General features: G+C 40.5%; 1 protein-coding gene across 23 annotated transcripts in view; it reads left to right on the top strand.

Annotated features, from left to right (window-relative positions):
* The window catches only part of CDC14B (cell division cycle 14B), a 129,335-nt gene that overhangs the window by 53,182 nt on the left and 57,276 nt on the right, over positions 1-18,877 (top strand). For 6 of the 23 annotated variants that reach the window (XM_024252552.3, XM_063714308.1, XM_063714313.1 and 3 more), the window contains exons 2-5: positions 3,885-3,975; positions 4,515-4,590; positions 6,594-6,686; positions 17,573-17,649. In XM_024252552.3, coding sequence (XP_024108320.1) covers positions 3,885-3,975; positions 4,515-4,590; positions 6,594-6,686; positions 17,573-17,649 — 337 coding nt within the window. Of the gene's footprint in view, positions 1-1,061; positions 2,600-3,855; positions 3,976-4,514; positions 4,591-6,593; positions 6,687-17,572; positions 17,650-18,877 lie in introns of those variants that run through there. The other 17 variants (XR_008509852.2, XM_024252556.3, XM_054520299.2 and 14 more) reach the window with 10 other exon arrangements.

Raw genomic sequence — 18,877 nt, 5'->3', positions numbered from 1 at the left:
AGAAACTGGAATTTCAGGAGATAGGTAGAAACCAAAACATGTTACTAACCAGTTCCCTTGTTTAAATGCATACGAAGGATATTTTCCAGGTTGCCTCATACTGTGCTCATTATATGCTTCCTATCTTGATCAAGAGTCAGCTTTGGAAAAACACTGTTAGCCTGCAAGTTGACTTTTTAGAAGCAGTGTAATTTTGAATAGGTAATACATGGTACAATGCAAAAGCTGTAAAAAAGCATAAATCTCTCTTATTCCCTATTTCTAGACACCGACTATGAAGGCATTGATACGTTTCTTGTGGCTGCTTCCAGAGACTTGCTACCCACGATTTCATCCACAATCGTATACATGTGTATATAGGATTTAAACTCACACATAGAAGTGGTAGCGCTTAACAGTCCATCTTGGCTATCTTTAGTTTTCGGTTTTCTTTTTTTTTTTTTCTTTTGAGATGGAATTTCGTTCTTGTTGCCCAGGCTGGAGTGCAAAGGCGTGATCCTGGCTCACTGCAACCTCCACCTCCTGGGTTCAAACGATTCTCCTGTCTCAGCCTCCCAAGTAGCTGGGATTACAGGCATGCGCCACCACGACTGGCTAATTTTTTGTATTTTTAGTAGAGTCAGGGTTTCACCATGTTAGCCAGGCTAGTCTCAAACTCCTGACCTCAGATGATCCATCCTCCTCGGCCTCCCAAAATGCTGGGATTACAGGCGTGAGCCGCCATGTCTGGCTAGTTTTCAGTTTTCAGTCTTAAACATTTCTCCCAAACTTCCCATTTGTTGGCTCCATGGAGGTGGCCCAGTTTATATTCCCACCCACAGGAGATGTATGTGAGTGCCCTCAACCTCCCGACACACTGCAGCACCTTATCCAACTCTTAAGTTTTGCCAGTCTGAGGAAAAAATAGTACCTCATAGTGGAACTTTACATTTCTGTTACTTTTGTGATAACAAAATTGAAGTTAGGTATCTTCTCGATGAATTTAACATATTTTTCCAGTTTATCTCTTGATTTGTTTATGTATCTTTTGCCATGAAAACTGCTTAAAAATGTGTTTATGGCTTTTAGATTTTGTATCATTTAGCAAGGTCTTCCCCAGTTGGAGAGTATAAAAAAGAATTCATGGTTTAAAAAATGTATTTTAAAAAGTCTTTGATCCATCTGGAATTGTAGAATAAGATTAGGAGGTATGCAGGTTTACTTTTGAGGCAAAAGTATGTATAAAGTAACACTTTTCTATAGAAAACTTGGGAAAATACAGGAGGGAATGAAAATGAACTCCAATCCCAGCACCTTGTTATCTGTAACAATTGAGATCATGCTTATGCTGGGATTTCAATTTTTTTTCACTTGAGATTAAAATACAAACATAGGTTTAGAATATATTTTAATTTATTTAATGTTTTTATGGGTACAAGTAGGTGTATATATTTATGGGGTGTATGAGATGTTTTGATACAGGCAGGCAATGCACAATAATCACATCATGGAGAATGGGGTATCCATCCCCTCAAGCATTTATCCTTTGTGTTACAGACACTCCGGTTGTACTCTTTTAGTTATTTTTAAATGTACAATTAAGCTATTGTGGACTATAGTCACCCACACCCTGTTGTGCTGTGAAATAATAAGTCTTATTCATTTGTACTTTTTTTTGTGCCCATTACCCCCACACTACCTTTCCCAGCCTGATAACCATCCTTCTACTCTCTATCTCTACAATAATTTTAAATGATTGTTTAAAAAGGGTGTCAACATTTTTGTTTTTAAACCATCCCAAACAGTCCCTTTAAAGGAATGCATGACCAGAGGGTTGCCTTTAAGTCTTGCACAATTAAAAGAAAAGCGTTTTCTCTGAGGCAGCTGATCTCAGGAAATCTTGCACGATTTTGAAGATGCCCGTTTTCCATAAGACCCGGCCCTGCGGGGGCACTTGGCCGGTCTTGGCGGAGCGAGGGTGCCTGGGCTCTGCTACCGGAGGGCGCACTGCAGGGGCCCGGGCCTGGCGCAGCTGCAGCACCTCCTGGCGGCAGGAGTGCGGCGGGGGAGGCGCCAGGAGGCCCCTGCCCCGGCTGCCATCACCCTCGGGTCTGTCCCTGGCCTGGGGCCGAGCCCTTTTGCTCAAAGTCGTTTAATCGCTAAGGAGCTTTCCCAGACGCTTCCCTCTGCAGGCCCGCTGGCCTCTGACGCATGTCCCCTCTGCGGAGTGTTTGGGCACTGGAGGAGCCCTGGTTGGCACAGGCCGCCCCGCGTTCCCAGCTGGGGAAGGAAGGCGGGCGGCCAGGCGGGGGGAAAGAAAGCGGGAGGTGGGGCGGGGTGCTGTCCATCCCCACGGCCTCGTCGCCCGCGGGGCTGTTTCCAGGACTTGGGGACTTCCGGGGCTGCGCTGTCGTGTCAGGCCGTTGGGCCGCCGAGGGGTGTCGCTGCGCCCGCTGCCCCGCGCGGCCCTTTAAACTTTGTTTTTTAAACTTCGGGGGTGTGGTCGCGGCGCCTCCCCTCTCGGTGGCTGGCGTCCTTGCCTCTGCCCCGCCTTCCAGATGCTTTGGAGTCATGAGCCGGGAGGGCGCGGGGGCAGCTCTGGTGGCCGAGGTGATCAAAGGTGAGCCGGGAGGGCGGGGGCTTCCCCTGGGGGCTCCGGCACCCGTGCTGGGACAGGGCGGGCGGTGCTGGCTGGGAGGTGCCCCTAGTCTGGGCCCCGGCCGCCCTTGTCTCCTGCGTGTGGGTGGCCTCGACACTTGTCCCCAGGCTCTGGGCTTCAGCGCTCATGGGCGGCTGTGACCCTTGCGTGCCTGCACCTGAGCCTAGTAGGTGAGCTGCACCTCCCCGCCCGCGGCAGCGAGATCCTTGGGCTCTGTCACAGGGATCAAAGGTCCTTGTGGTTGGAAAGGATTAGGCCCTGTCACCCATTTGAGTGTTTGTGGTTGCAAGAAATTTTAGCTGAGGAGTTTACAAGGAAATAAACTTAGTAGTTAGTTGCATGAGTTGAATTGCAGATCAAAAAAAAAAAAAGTTTACTATTTGGGGAAAGGGTGCCAGCTGGCTCTGCTGAAAGTATATATATTTTAAAGGCTGTACTTGATTTTGCCACGTTGTGAGTGTAAGTATTTTCCTAGCACCACTAGTATTACTATTAGATATTGTGGATGACTTTATTTCACCCGAGGATTTTTAGGCAAGGAATGAGGGTGGAGCCTCCTGAGCCTTACTACTCATTACCATTCTTGCTAGCTTCACAGCAGCCTAACTGCATTTATGCAACACAAGTTCATCTCAGACCCATCATGCAGAAACCTCTCATTGCTTCTGTTTTAATGGTAATTTGTCTAATTGTAAAAATACCGAAGTAGTGATTCCAAGTTAGAAAGTAGTGATCCCTAAGAACAGTTGGAGAAACATATGGTTTGTTCTATAGCTGTAAGCGGTAATTTTGAAGCAATTTTGAAAGCATTCTTTCCCTTTAAGAAAAAAATAGTTTCTTACTGAAATGACTTTTTAGGATGTCTTGGAAAACGTAGTGAAATTCATCTAGAAACTTACAAGGTTGATGCTAGCCATCACATGCATGCTGCAATTTGCTGAAATGTCTTGATCCAGGGGAGCTAAACTTTTACAAAAATAGGTTTGTTTAGAAATCATATCACTACATGAAAAATCACCACTTTCGAAACTTACGGTTAAAGGCAGTTTCTCTTTTAAAAATGTGCTCATTGATTATTCCCACCCAAATAGCCAGAATATTTTGTAATTACCCATTACCACTCCTACCATCTGAAACGTGCATGAAAAAAATGAAAAATTGACTTCATCTGAAAAGAGTTGTGTCATGATATATGAAACGTTTTTTGTAACCTGCAGGAAGGAACATTGCAATTTTTCCATTTCAGATCGCCTTTGTTTTGCCATTCTCTACAGCAGACCAAAGAGTGCATCAAATGTACATTATTTCAGCATAGATAATGAACTTGAATATGAGAAGTAAGTACTGCTCTTTAAAAGATTTTAACTTTTTTTTTTCTTTGAAGAACCTAAAGGTATGGTTATAAATGGGACAGCCTGGGAAAATTATAAATCTATTGATTGCTAATTACAGGATGCTTGTTTTCACCTGTAGTAATAAAATAAACCTTTAGAGCAAAAAAAAAACCTCCCTAAATTTAAACATTTAGATTTGCTAGTCTAATATTTACACTACAATGAGATATAAATGTGTACTAAGTAAGATATTGTGGTTTTGCCCTTGGAAATATGTGTGGAAAAACAGCTTTTTAAATTTAGAATGTATATTCATGTTCATTGAGGTTACATGTAGGCATTGTAGCACTTGTGGCATTTTTAAGTAGGCATTATTTACCAGAATAGTCTTCCACTAGTAAAACAGTACCTTTAAGTTGTATTGGCCCGTAAAAATTTGGTCTATGCTTGCTCACCTTAATTTGATCTTGTAGACCCAAAAAAGGCATTTATATTCAGAGCATCTAGAATGTACATCACATTTTTATTTTTCATTTTTAAAGCTTCTACGCAGATTTTGGACCACTCAATCTGGCAATGGTTTACAGATATTGTTGCAAGATAAATAAGAAATTAAAGGTAAAGTCTTTAAGATTTGACTTAAGTAATCATTGTTAGCTTGATCTGGGGGACGAAAGTAAGGAAAACATCTCTTTTTAAAAAGGAAATGCCATGTTTTTCACTGCAGTGGTGTTTGGGATGCACATGGTTTTCTTGTTTTATAAGATCATAGTGTATATATTTGTTTTCTAGAGTTTTGAATGAACAGTTAGTTTAAGTTTGGGTCATTTGGTTCTAGTTTGAGTTAGTGATGCCCAAATACTTGAAAAGCCAAAGTGGGAATCAGTTAATTAAGTGAACCTCATATTGTCTGACCTAATAGAACTGAAACTTAACAAGAGAAACTCTTCCCTTGCTGTGGCCATTGTTCTTTCTGCCTTCATTTTGATGGGGAGTGATAGCAAACTAACAAGAAAGATGGACTCATCTTACTTTCTCTCCTATTTTGAAATTCCCATGATACGGTACTACATGATCCTTTATACATACGATTAAGGGGCGTGAGAGTCTAGGGCAAATAAGCACGTCATTAAGGCTGTATCACTGAGAGTTACACAAGTATATTTGTATTGATTTGAACTTAGACCACATTCATGTATGTAAAACACTGAATTGTTGGCCATGCATGGTAGGAAGTTATGTATGTACTGCTTACTAGCAGTTCCAAATCAGTCACTGTAAATTCTCAACTGGAAAATACTGCTTTTTGGGACAGGCACTTAAAAAAAAACTTTAATTGAATACAGAGAGGAAATAAAATCTATTTTTAATTAGAATTTTAACATGCTTTAATTAAAAATTCATGGGTAAGGCAGATGTTTTTCCTTGACCATGAAAGCTATACTCACTACATATTGCTACAGAGCTGGAGACTCTTCTTTTTTGCCTTTCTTAAATAGGAATATAACTATTTATGGCCTTGTGCATTTGAGTTCCCCCTCCTTTTTCCAGTTGCCAGTGGCAGATCTTTTGTTTCATGCAGGGCTAGGAAGCTAAAAATAATTCTCTCTTCCTCCAACATTTGTTCCTTTGCTTTAATTTTGGAAAAAAATTTTTTTCCTGTACTCAACCATCTGTGGACTTTTAGTCTTTGGGTCAACCAAAAATGTATCAGTCCTTTTTTAATTCTTCCTTTTTTTTTTTTTTTTTTCCCCTGAGACAGAGTTTCGCTCTTGTTGCCCAGGCTGGAGTGCAATGGAGCGATCTGGGCTCACTATAACCTCCACCCCCCTGGTTCAAGTGATTCTCCTGCCTCAGCCTCCCAAGTAGCTGGGATTATAGGCATGCGCCACCACGCCCGGCTAGTTTTGTATTTTTAGTAGAGACGGAGTTTCTCCATGTTGGTCAGGCTGGTCTCGAACTCCTGACCTTGTGATCCGTCCACCTCAGCCTCCCAAAGTACTGAGATTACAGGCGTGAGCCACTGCACCTGCCAGAAAACTTTTTAACATATAAATAGAAATATGTACACATCATGGATGTAGAGCTCAGTAAACTTTTACTAATGGAATATACATAGATGATTATCTTCATCACCAGGTCAGGAGCAGTGCACTGGCGGCACCCCATAGCAGCCCGCCATGCTGTCTTCCAGTTCCTGTCTCTGCACACCCCTCCCCTGGTTATTCACTGCCCTGGCTTATAACACTGTAGACGATTCTGTATACCTTTTTATTTTAACTCAAAGGCTTTGGGGACAGATTTCTTTAAAGACCAAACAGAAGGAAAGGTGGTCTTTTCTACCACTCTTGGTTTGCTCTTTCAGAGGCAGCCCATGCTTTAAAAATGTGTCCATTCACGTCCCCTCCCCTCTTATCTAATTGTATGTCCATTCTCATCCCAGAATGTGCCTTTTTATGGGAAGGTATATGGTATTTGTGGGTATCAATGTTAATCTTTTCAAAGGTCTTGCTAATAATATGAATGGTTGTGGGATTTGGAATTTATCTTCATCACAAAATGAAATTGTGGAAGACTTGAAATTAAAAAGAAAATGCTAACAGTTATTTATTTTTATGCAGTCCATTACAATGTTAAGGAAGAAAATTGTTCATTTTACTGGCTCTGATCAGAGAAAACAAGCAAATGCTGCCTTCCTTGTTGGATGCTACATGGTAAGTATTTGTTTTCCTAATGTATTCATAAAAATGCACACAACAGTAGTTCTTTACATTTGCAGTTGGAATTTTGAAATCAAGATAATGTCTTGATTTCTCTTCAGAAAGAACATGTTTTGCTTTTAAAAAATTGACCAACTCAAGGAAGCTGTGCTTATGTGGAAGGAGCAGGTAGATGAGAGATCTCCTGTACCTTCCGCTTAATTTTGCTGTGAACCTAAAACTGCTCAGGAAAAAAGCCTATATATTTTTAAAAAGTACCCAACTACTTTGGCAAAGGTTTATGTTTTATGGCACTAAAGGTTGGAAAATAGTGCTCCAAAGCTATTTCTATTCACTCGTGATCCATTTAGTGAGTTGTAAAATCATCTTACTGGGGTCAGGACCCCACTATTAATTTTCTAAAAATTTTTTTAAAAAGTGCTTTCTAAAATTTGAATCTAGGCATTTTTCCCCTAATTAAGGTCATCTCCTTTCTCATCAAAACATCTAGCAGGAGGCCACGGAATGTCAGTGTTGTTGGAAGATGGGTTACATACCACACGGATTACATACATATGCCATCAAGTGCTCTGTTTGGATCACTGGAAACGTGCTTTGGAATAGCAGTATTTACATAAGAGTTGTGAATTTCATTTATTTGTAAATATGATGGAAAAGATTTATTTTTTGAAGAGTCACATTTTGTTTGGCACCCAGTGGATTCATCTGTAGCGGCCCTGAAAGCTGCAATTTTTCCAGAGCCAGCTTAGAGCTCCTCCAGAGTACTACCCCCATGTGTTTGGTGGTGAGAAAGCTGGCCACTCTGTTCAGTGGGGAGTAGCCACGGGATGTTTCTTCCACCCCCACCCCACCATCGGTGTAATAGTTATTCTCTCCGAGACTTGAAAAAAAGGGTTGTTTTGGCTGGGCGCAATGGCTCACTCTGTAATCCCAGCACTTTGGGAGGCCGAGGCGGGCGGATCACGAGGTCAGGAGATCAAGACCATCCTGGCTAACATGGTGAAACCCCGTCTCTACTAAAAAAAAAAATACAAAAAATGAGCCGGGCGTGGTGGCGGGCGCCTGTAGTCCCAGCTACTCGGGAGGCTGAGGCAGGAGAATGTCGTGAACCCAGGAGGTGGAGCTTGCAGTGAGTGGAGATCGCGCCACTGCACTCCAGCCTGGGCAACAGAGCGAGACTCTGTCTCAAAAAAGAAAAAAAGCGTTGTTTTTGGAGCTCTTTAAGTTCTTCCCCACTTCTAGCTTGCTCCTTATCTCTGGCATGCCTTACCGGACCCTTTTAAAATTATTTTCTGGAGTATAGTTTGATAATCTGGAATTTACAAAGACTAGTCCAAAAGTTGGTGATACTAGTTGAAATCACACCTCAAGATTTAATAATTTTCTTTTTTGTGTATAAGGTATATCATAACAGCAGTGGTTAAGGCCTTTGTTTTGTTTTCCTATTTGTGCTCACAAAAGTTGAATTAAATGCTTCTGATTGGGAGGCCGAGGCAGGCAGATCACTTGAGGGTCAGGTGTACGAGACCAGCCTGGCCAACATGGTGAAACCTTGTTTCTACTAAAAATACAAAAATTAGTTGGGTGTGGTGGCACACACCTGTAGTCCCGGCTACTCAGGAGGCTGAGGCAGGAGAATCCCTTGAATCCAGGAGTTGGAAGTTGCCCTGAGCTGAGATTGTGCCACTGCACTCCATCCTAGGTGACAGTGAGTGAGACTTTGTCTCCAAAAGAAAAAAAAAGTTTCTGAGAAAACTTCAAAATTTATTATCATCCCTGAAAGTATGAAACATAGGTTATAGATTCTGTCTATTAAAACTTGGTTTCATAAGCTTTCCCAGACGTATTGGTGTTTTCCTTTCTCCCAGCCTCTCTTGGTGTTTCTTGTACTTGAAGCAAAAGCCTTAAAAAAAAAAAAAAAAAAAAAAGTTTGAGTAGTTTGGCAGGCGTGGTGGCAGGCGCCTGTAATCCCAGTGACTTGGGAGAATGAGGCAGGAGAATTACTTGAACCTGGGTGGCAGAGGTTGCAATGAGCTGAGATCGCACCACTGCACTCCAGCCTGGGCAACAGAATGAGACCCCGTCTCAAAAAAAAAAAAAAGAAAAAAGAAAGAGAAAAGTCTATGTATGACCCCAACAAAGAAAAAGAGTATGGAGAAGTGGGTGTTTTAACTGGGACATTTGGTCCTGTTACTTGGCCAGTCACTAGGGAGAGGAACCTCATAGATTAACATAAATCATGACAGCTTTATAGAAAAATGGATTCAGCCAGAATTCTTGAGATTCATAAAATATTAAAGGGAACCCTGGAGAAATGGTCCTTGGTGTGACAGAAAAAAGTTCCAACCATTCTTAGTGGATCTTGCCTTCACACTGCCCTGGACAAAGTCTGGATGGCTGAAGTTCCATCTAGGAGAGAGTGCTCCTGAGCAGAACTCCAAAGCAGATGGGCCAGGCCGGGCCACTTCTGGGTCAATTGCTGTCTCTTGTCAGATGAAATGTCCCTGAGATGGTAGGGTCTTGAGGAGCCAGGCACGAGGACTACAGTGTGAAGAACCCCTCTGAAGGTGGCTATGGGCATAGTGGGAACTCAGTCAAGGTTGTCTTAAAAACAAACAGAATGTGTGATAAGTTTATAAATAAGAAATCGCTCTTTTTAAGTCTTGTTGCTGTTGTTTTTAAACTACTAGTGAACAAACAACAACCCCTTGACGTATTTATTGGAATTTTTTTGGCATATTTGTTTCCAGTTTTGTGTTGGCCTTTTGACTTTGTTTATGGTTGTATTTTGGCCTACAGAAGCTTATTTTTCTATAGTTAATATATCTTAGATTTAGAAATCCTTCCAGAATTTCACACCTTCAGGTTAGTACTGATTTGATTGGTTAGGGAAGTGCCAGGTAAGCAAATTTGGATCTTCACTCGCATTTATTACTCTAACCAGTGAGGAGCTAGCTTGGCAGGAGGATTATAGCTCTTGGCTGTGACAGAAGCCTTTGCAGCCATAGCTGGCTGCTAAAATAGGAATTGGGAGCTGTAATGTTGATAGGCAGGGAAGCAGGAGAAAAGCTTCTAAGAAAAGGAAATGTATTCATAGTAGAAAAGCAGTGTCAGGATATAATATGGACACCTGAAAAGATAACACATCAAAGCAAGTGAAGCTTTGATCTGGTTAAAATACATTAAATCCTCTGGTTAAAGATTTGTGGAGATGAGTGCTAGTTCCCTATAAACTGATCCGCATCCTTGATAACGTTTTCTGGAGTCGTCAGGAATTTTGGAGAGAGTAAGGTTCTTTAGTGTTTGACTTGGCATGGTAATGTTAAAACAAAACCAAAAAAATCTGGAGGAAGAATCTTTAGGAAGGAAATATTCCAAATAGACTGACTCTTTTTATTTTTATCAATCCTTTTTGAATTCAGGGCTTCTGAAAGTAACATGTTTCCTTCATCCTTGTATACACAGAAAGACCTAATGTGGGTTGGGCAGAGAGTGTGAGGTAATCCTTTATGGCATGGAAATAAAGTGTTATATTTATTTTGTATCTTAAAAACAGAAGAGGTGAGGCTTCACAAATGTGTAAAATATGAATTGACATGCCCACGATCGGTCCTTTTGACAGATGGTCAGGCGTCATGTGTGTTACAAGAAGTGAGAAGAGTGAGTTGAGTACTCATTTGTCTTTATTGTATTTCAAAGTATTGCTCTTCATGTGGCCTGGTAAATGGCTTTCCCATTCAGCTATCTGAATGGTAGACTCTTTGGTAACAAATTAGAGTGAAGCTAAAAATCTTTTGCACCACTGTAAGAGTTGAAAAATATAAAAGATGACTTGAGCTTTTGTTTGTTTGCTTATTCACAAAAAGGTAAACATACTATATTGTTTTACAAAATAAGTTTGCTGCCCTATTTAAGCCAGTGGCTATGACCTGGCCATATTGTGGGGTAATGATGCTTAACCTGTCATTTCAAAGTAAAGGTGAAATTTTAAGTGGAAAATTTTAAGTGCTTTTCAAAACAAATTCATAATAAAAAAGATCCTTTTGGAAAGAAAAGTTGGAAATTTTGTTTTGTTAATTTTGTTGTAAAAATGTCATACACAAAATCCATATTTGCACTCTTGAGAAATTTAAAAAATCTTTTAAAAAGTAGCTTTTATATTTATAGAAACAGGACATGTGCATGTGTTTGTATATGCACAGATGTGTGTTGTGTACATATGTTTTATGTTTACATACAATTTTAAAATTTTTTATTGATACATAATTGTACATATTTATGGGATACATGTGATAGTTTTATAAATGCATATAATGTGTGACAGCCAAATTAGGGCAGTTGCAGTATCCATCACCTCAAACATTTGTCATTTCTTTGTGTTGAGAGCATTTTAAATCTTCCTTTCTATTTTGAAATACACAGTAAGTTATTGTAAACTATAGGCACACTACTGTGCTATCTAACACTAGAACTTGTTTCTTCTAACTGTACATTTGTACCAAAGAACCAACCTCTCTTCACTCCCCCTGACCACACACGCCCTTCCCAGCTTCTGATAACCCTTATTCTACTCTTGGCCTCCATAAGATCAACTTACTTAGCTCCTACATATGAGTGAGAACATAATGGTATTTGTCTTTCAACTTTGGTTACATCTTCCTGCCACAGCAGTTAGATTTTCTGAAGATACATGGTATTCATCTCTTCTATGGGTTAAATGTACTTTTGAGGGCTAGCCTGGGAAATTAACCACCATTTCTAACATCTTTCTGTGTATAAAATAAATGCAAAGCATTTTGTGTATAAAATAAATGACACAAGCAAACTTTTGGCACGTAGCTTGCAATTTGCTTTCCTCTAATGTTTAATAGATTACTTTGGTAGAGCTAATTGTAACATGTAGGTTCCCTGTTCAAAATTTATCACTGTATATTATTATTTTTTATGTTTAAGCAGTTTTTATAGCTGTAAGAATGGCTTACCTTGTAAGCATTTATGTTGAAAATGATGATACTAATTAAATTTAAGAATATATTAACTCAGCAATCTGTGAGTAGAATTCTAAATTGCATTAAATTTGAGATTGCCTCTACAGTTATGATAAGAGCTCAGCGACTTTGTTATTTAATGATGATCTTTTGAATCTGTGGTCCCACTTTTTAAATGATTTAATTATCTTGGACTCAGAATGGCCAGTGCTAGGTTAAGGTGCCTGCAGGAGGAAAGGATCAGTTGGGAAGTTAAGACAAGGGAACAGAGAACGAGGATCTAGACGCAGTGGGTAAGAATCCAGTTCAGCAAACAGCTGCCCAGATGGGACAGCAGAGGCTGGAGGACAGAATGAGGTCATAACACCCTTCCTGGGTGTCTGTGAAAGGCAGGGCAAACAGCACAAGGCAATTGTCAGTAGTAGCCAGGCCCCAGCTAGTGTGAGGCGAACTGGGCTGAGCAAAGGGACGGCACAGGCCCTCAGTGGGAAGCCGGTGCTGCCTTGGGAGCCGGCCCTGTGGGAGGCAGCTGGCTGCCATGCTCACACTGCATCACAGTTTGACTTCCCTTGCCACCCAAGGGCTTTTGACAGGCGTTTCCACTGCCCGTGGTGCTTGCTGGGTGCTGTTAACTTGGGGAAAAAGTGAAGAGAAATGGCTCTCTGATGGCTTAAGATCCTTGACTGCAGACCCGTTAAGCTTTCTGGAATTTTGGGTCCCATCCTTGTTCCGGTCCTTGTTTAGATAGGATGGGTTCCTGTCTATAAATAAGGCCTGAGGAGCAGGCCCTCTTCCATCAATAATAGGCTAGGCGGTGTGATCTTGGATGAGCAGTTGATGCCAAGGTCTGGAAAGTTGTAGCCTGCCAGTTTTATGAAACTCACAGAGCATTATAAATAGTTGTGGGTTTTTTTTCCTCTGTGGTTAAAATTTAGGAGATTTCATTTTTTAAAAAATCAAGATTTTTTACTTTGTCTTTAAAAAATGTCCCTACCACTCAAACGTGTACTAATTCCCAGGGCCAATTCACTGTTTTTATTAGTAGACTTGGTAGATATGTGTTTGCTACTCTGAACTTCCAGCTTCATTTTGTCGAAATTGAGGATCATTATATATATCATTATATATATACACCATATATATGTATATACTATATACATATATGGTATTATATATATATGTAAAAGTAATTTTAAAAGTTAAAACTATTGAAATGTAAGTTCATCTGAGGTTTTTTTTAACGAGTTTTTTTTCCTTACCAGTTTTGTGCAGGAGCTATGAAAGTGATTTTATTTTATTTACTTTTTTATCCTCTGTGTTCTTTCCTCTGCTCACCTTTTTTATTAAGCAGTTGAATGTGTAAGCCTATCTTCAACTTGCATTGATTTGTGAGCATTCTTTGTTAATCTGGAGAGAGTGATTTTTTTTTAATAATCAAGTTCTTGGTGTAGGAAAGACTGTATCATCTGGCTGACATGAAAATAGTCACAAGAGTCTTTAAGTGCTGGAAACATTGTGACATCTCTCCAGGATTTCCTGGTTACTCAGGCTGCCACATTTGTTGCTGGAATTTCAATATCCTTTGTCGCTCTCAGCTCTAGGGTGCAATGACTTGTGTAACGTTTGGGTTCTAAATTGTACAGAGGCTCTCTAAGTATATAAATAAAGCTTCAGAATCCTGTGCATAAGAGTAGAAATAGGAAGCACATGTCTAATTGGGTTTCTGTGATTTGAGGCCCGGCTTGTCAGCATTGAAACATTGAAAGGAGAAGTAATGCAGCTGGGATCCTGTTGCTTCTGTTGCTTGTTCTTCCATCACTGCTAGTTCAATACCTCCCAGGTTTTGAAACGTATGTCAGTAATCGAGGGTCCAGCGTTCTCACAGGGACCCTGGCATGCAGATGGTGATTTTAGAAAATGGGGGTGGTGGGAAGTCCTGGGAATGGTTGAGGTATTGTTCAGCAAAAGAAGAACTTTGTGCCATGACTTTGAAAACCACACCAGTCTCAAGCATTTTCAACCACAGTATTTGCGTGCGTGTGTGTGTGTGTGATATTTGCTCATTCAGAGAGAGTCTTTATCCTAGAGAAACGAAGTCTTACTGATGCCTCCTAAGCCGCATCTCTGTGCTTATGCCTCATGAATTTGTTTATTCACTTTTAACAAATGGAAACGGCCATTTCCTTAAATTGAGTGTGCTACTGCACACTATTGCTGTCTAGCAAATTACCGCAAAACTTTGTGACTTAAAACAACAGTACATGTTGTCTTAGACCATGTCTATGAGTTAGGCATCTGGGAGTTGCTTAACTTGGATGGGTCTGGTCTGGTTCTGGACGTGTCTGGGCTGCATTCACCTGGAGGGTCCATGTCTAAGGGGGCTCAGTCACATAGCTGGCAGGTTAGTGCCGATTGCTGGCAGGAGGCCTCTCTTCCATACCACGTGGGCTGCTTGAGTATCCTCCCAAAATAACAGCTTGCTGTACCCAGAGCGAGGGTTCTAAGAGAAAGCAAGACAGGAGCTACCTCTTTTATGACCTAGCCTCTGAAATCACACCCTATTACTCCAGTATTCTGTTCGTTACACAGGGGCATCCCGTTCACTGGGGGAGGGGACCACACAAGGGTGGAAATGCCAGCAGATGAGACTCTTTGGGGTTGTCTGGGAAGCTGGCGATCACAGCTGGTCAGCAGCTCTCTTGGTCATCATTTGTTGTTTCCTGTTCTTAACTAGCACTGTGGAATTAGAGTGGGCATTCTATATATATAGCTTCTCATGAAAATATATCAAAAGAATTTGAGAAACGCCAAGTGTCCAGACTGCCAGAAGCACGGCGATAGATCATAAGTTGCATCAATTTAGAGTTTACTAATCTGAGAATTTGTGTTAATGTAGGAGTTATTTATAGGATTCTTCTTTAGTAACAAATTTAGAATGATTTCATTTGGGAAGGCCTTTTGAATCAGCAAGATGAGTAGGTGTAAAAGTAAAAGTTACTTCCTTCATGCCTGGCCAAAAAAGAAAAAAAGGTGAAAGTTATAGATTGGCAAATATATCTTTGATAGTTATGTAAGTGGATTTATTCTGCATCTGTAAACTTCCTTCAGTTTATCTAATTATGCTTTACATTATTTATTTATGTGCCGGCATTCCCCAACTGGATTTTTAAATTACAGTCTTTTAAAATTCATCATCAGGAATTTAGAGTTTTTTTCCCCCATAGGAAAAAATGTTACATTGTTCTTGTGGTTCTTTGAATCAAACTAGTGTTCCAAGGCTAAACCACAGTCCTTAATGTATTAGAGACTATTTTTGCTTTGAAAGTTAGGAGAAAGTAGTACCATTGCAATTTTACTAATTAAAGAACCCAAAGAATTGTAATCACAAGCAGGAAAAATTATCTTAAATTAGTGCTTAAGGAAAAATTTGTATAATTTGAGAGAAGGCCTTAGAAATTTAGAGAAATTCCTAAACGGGTCTCTAGATTTCATTTTAGTACACAAATGAATCAGACCCTATTCTTATTTTTATTGGCTTCAAGGTGTTTTTTTATTTGGTTTTGCTTTTTGGTTTTAGGATTTTGTTTTGTTTTTTTGTTTTTGTTTTTTGAGACTGACTCTTGGTCTGTCGCTCATGCTGGAGTGCAGTGGCGTGATCTCAGCTCACTGCAACCTCCGCCTCCTGGGTTCAAGCGATTCTCCTGCCTCAGCCTCCTGAGTAGCTGGGGTTACAGGAGCCTGCCACCGTGCCCGGGTAATTTTTTGTATTTTTAGTAGAGACGGGGTTTCACTGTGTTAGCCAGGACGGTCTCCATCTCCTGACCTCGTGATCTGCCCGCGATGGCCTCCCAAAGTCCTGGGATTACAGGCGTGAGCCACCGCACCCTCCCGGTTTTAGGTTTTGTTTTGTTTTTTTTTTTTTTTTAATCTGCTAGGAAGTCTTAAAATAGAATGGAGAAAATGAAAGACTTTACTGATGTTATCTGGTAAGTGTTAGAAGAGGCATACATGCATTGGAGACTGGAAGGGAATAAGGGAATTTGGAAAAAACAGGCTGATTTTTTAAATGTTTTAATTTTCATGACTTATAGGTTGATGCTTAGAAGATCTGTGTGTAGGCCGGACATGGTGGCTCATCTCTGTAATCCCAGCACTTTGGGAGGCCATGGCGGGCGGATCACCTGAAGTCAGGAGTTTGAGACCAGCCTGGCAAACATGGTGAAACCCCATCTCTATTAAAAATACAAAAAACTAGCCAGGCGTGGTGGTACACGCCTATAGTTCCAGCTACTCGGGAGGTTGAGGCAGGAGAATTGCTTTAACCTGGGAGGCAGAGGTTACAGTGAGCTGAGATCACACCATTGCACTCCAGCCTAGGCGACAAGAGTGAAACTCCATCTCAAAAAAAAAAAAAAAGAAAGAAACAGAAACAGGCCAGTCATTGGGAAAATTTTCCGTTTATGAGTCTTGAGTCAGAAAATTGGTGAAATGCCCTTTGGAAGCTGAGTCAGTGCTTATGACTAGTTTTAGGATATGTCTGTTTCTGAATTTCTAAGATCCTTGCTGGATCTTTGAGCTTTGAAAAATTTCTCTTAGTCCAGTGATATTTTCACATTGATATCAACTTTTATTAAACACTTAAAATTTTCCTAACTATTGTAAGTAGATTTGGGTTCAGCTAAGTACATCAGTGAATCGAATTGGTGTGTAATGAAACCATAAGACATGGGTCCCAACTTCAGAATGCTTCACATTTGGTTGTGGAAACAGGTTATATGTATCATGTTAAGTAATGGAGATAAAAAGTTTGCAATTAACTTTTTTTAGTGATTTCTTTTTTTTATTAGTGAAATTTAAAATCTATTTCCCCAAAGTAATCTTTGGAGTTCAACCTAATTTTAGTGATAGTATATGTGCCAGATTTAATGCTGTGTCTCCTCCCCACCGCTCCCGCATCCCCAACCCCAACCTTCCGTACATTAGTTGAAAGGGCCCTGCAGGAAGGTTCTGAAGTCCCAGGCAAATGTAATAGGGGGTAAGGCAGAGGACTTACTTAGAGAGATGGTGGTGAAAGTCTCAAACTCCAGATTTCTAGAACAAACAGGTTACTTGTAAGAAGCGGACAGAGATACTTAGACCAGTAAAATACTTCTATAACACTAGAAGTGAGAAGACATGAGAACGTTATCTAGAAACTATCAAGAGGAAATGACTGCAGACCAAAAATCCTACGCACAGTAGTCAAATAAAAAATGTCAAGGGGAAAAAAAATGTTTGGAAAGGCAAGGAATACCAACTATAGACCTCAAATGCTGAAGAATATACTTAAGGTATTCTCCCAGATTAAAGTCAAAGCATAGCATAGTTCTAAGGACAAAAGAAGTCAATGAGCGTCGAAAACAAGTGCAGTTTGATAATCAACTTGTTCAGTATTGCAAGCCCTCACACCTACATGGACAGAGTTAATCACAGTCTGTGTTCTGCCTTTGTGTCTCTTTCCACCTCACCCCAGTCTAACCCCATCCCCATCTCCTACAGCTGCTTAGCTGTCATTTCAGTGGACTTGCAGGAAGGAGGGGAGGTAAAAGCATGGGATCAGTCTAACGTCTTGATTTGGAAAATCTGTTTTTAAAATACTGTGCTTCTTACCACAAAAGGTTGCTGTGAAGAGTTGTTGGTCAGGGCTTATACTGCAAACAACAGAAACCAGCAATGGAGGATTTAAACAGAAAAGAAATCTATGGACAGGATTCTGGGTGATTCCTAGGCTCCTGGGGAAGGCTGGAGAACCCTGCTCAGTTGGTTGGAAATTGGACAAAATTTACTTCGCAGTGACAGCACTGTATCTTCACTTAGAAATAAATTGCCTTTTTCTTCTTTTTTCAAACATAGGTTATATATTTGGGGAGAACCCCAGAAGAAGCATATAGAATATTAATCTTTGGAGAGACATCCTATATTCCTTTCAGGTAAATATAAGAATGATGTGGTAGATTCAGGTAATCAGATCCTTGCCAGAAATATCTTGATAGTTGTTTCTGAAAAAAGAAGATCTGGTAAATAGTCGTTTTAGGGTGAGCGCAAATAACACCACAGATCTGGGTTTTTCCACAGTGACACTGTTGACCTTTTGTCATGGAGGCTATCTTGTGCATTGTAGCATGTTTAGTGGCCTCCATGGCTTCTGCCCACTAGATGCTGGTAAAATCCCCACACTCACTCTAATTGTCAAAACTCAGAATGTCTTCAGACATTGCCATATATCCCTGTAAGTGGCCTTGGGGGATGGAGAGCAAAATCTCCCTATGTTGAGAACCACTGCCATTGATGAAAACTAAGCTTTGGCTGGGCGCAGTGGCTCATGCCTGTAATCCCAGCATATTGGAATGCCAAGGTGGAATGACTGCGTGAGCCCAGGAGTTCCAGACCAGCCTCGGCAACAAAGACAGACCCCATCTCTACAAAAAAATTAAAAAAAAAAATTAGCCTGGCATGGTTGCGCATGCCTGTAGTCCCAGCTACTTGGGAGACTGAGGCTGGAGGATTGTTTGAGCCTAGGAGTTCGAGGGTGCAGTGAGTGAGCTATGGTCACACCGCAGCACTCAAGCCTGGGCAATAGAGAGATAATGTGTCTCAAAAAAAAAAAAAAAAAAAAGCAAACCCCAAAACCTAGGCTTTGTAATCAGGTGAGAATCCTGGGTTATGGTACTCAAAACTGCCACTGAGGAGTGTGGTTCCTGAGAAGTTAAGAAATGTTCCCAATAATCAGTAGTTACTTTCTGAGACCAAAATGAACCCCTTTTTCTGGGGACACAGTCAGTAGAGACAGTTGATAAGGTTGCTAATGCAGTACCACTTCCAGAAAAACCAGTCAAGTCACTGTGTTCCAGAGGTGGTAGTTAGTGATGTCTACAGGAATGGATGACATCTTCATCTCAAACTTAGCATGCAATTGCGTTGAAGATATTTCAAGAAGACTGGTGCTTAAATCAAATTAAGTTCTAAAAATTTTTCTGCTTGTTTATCCAAATACTTGACTTAGCTCTATAATTTAAATACTTGTATGGTACTTAATGGGTAATAAATGTATGAAATAATTTTACTCATTGAAGACTTTGATATTTTTAAAAACTGCTTGTTCTTACATTCACAAAGTAGTTCACTGCTTATACAGTGAACTAATAACTATTGCTTATT

The sequence above is a fragment of the Pongo abelii genome, chromosome 13, assembly GCF_028885655.2.
Source record: "Pongo abelii isolate AG06213 chromosome 13, NHGRI_mPonAbe1-v2.0_pri, whole genome shotgun sequence".
Taxonomy (NCBI): Eukaryota; Metazoa; Chordata; class Mammalia; order Primates; family Hominidae; genus Pongo; species Pongo abelii.
This window is presented reverse-complemented; position numbering and strand designations above follow the sequence as displayed.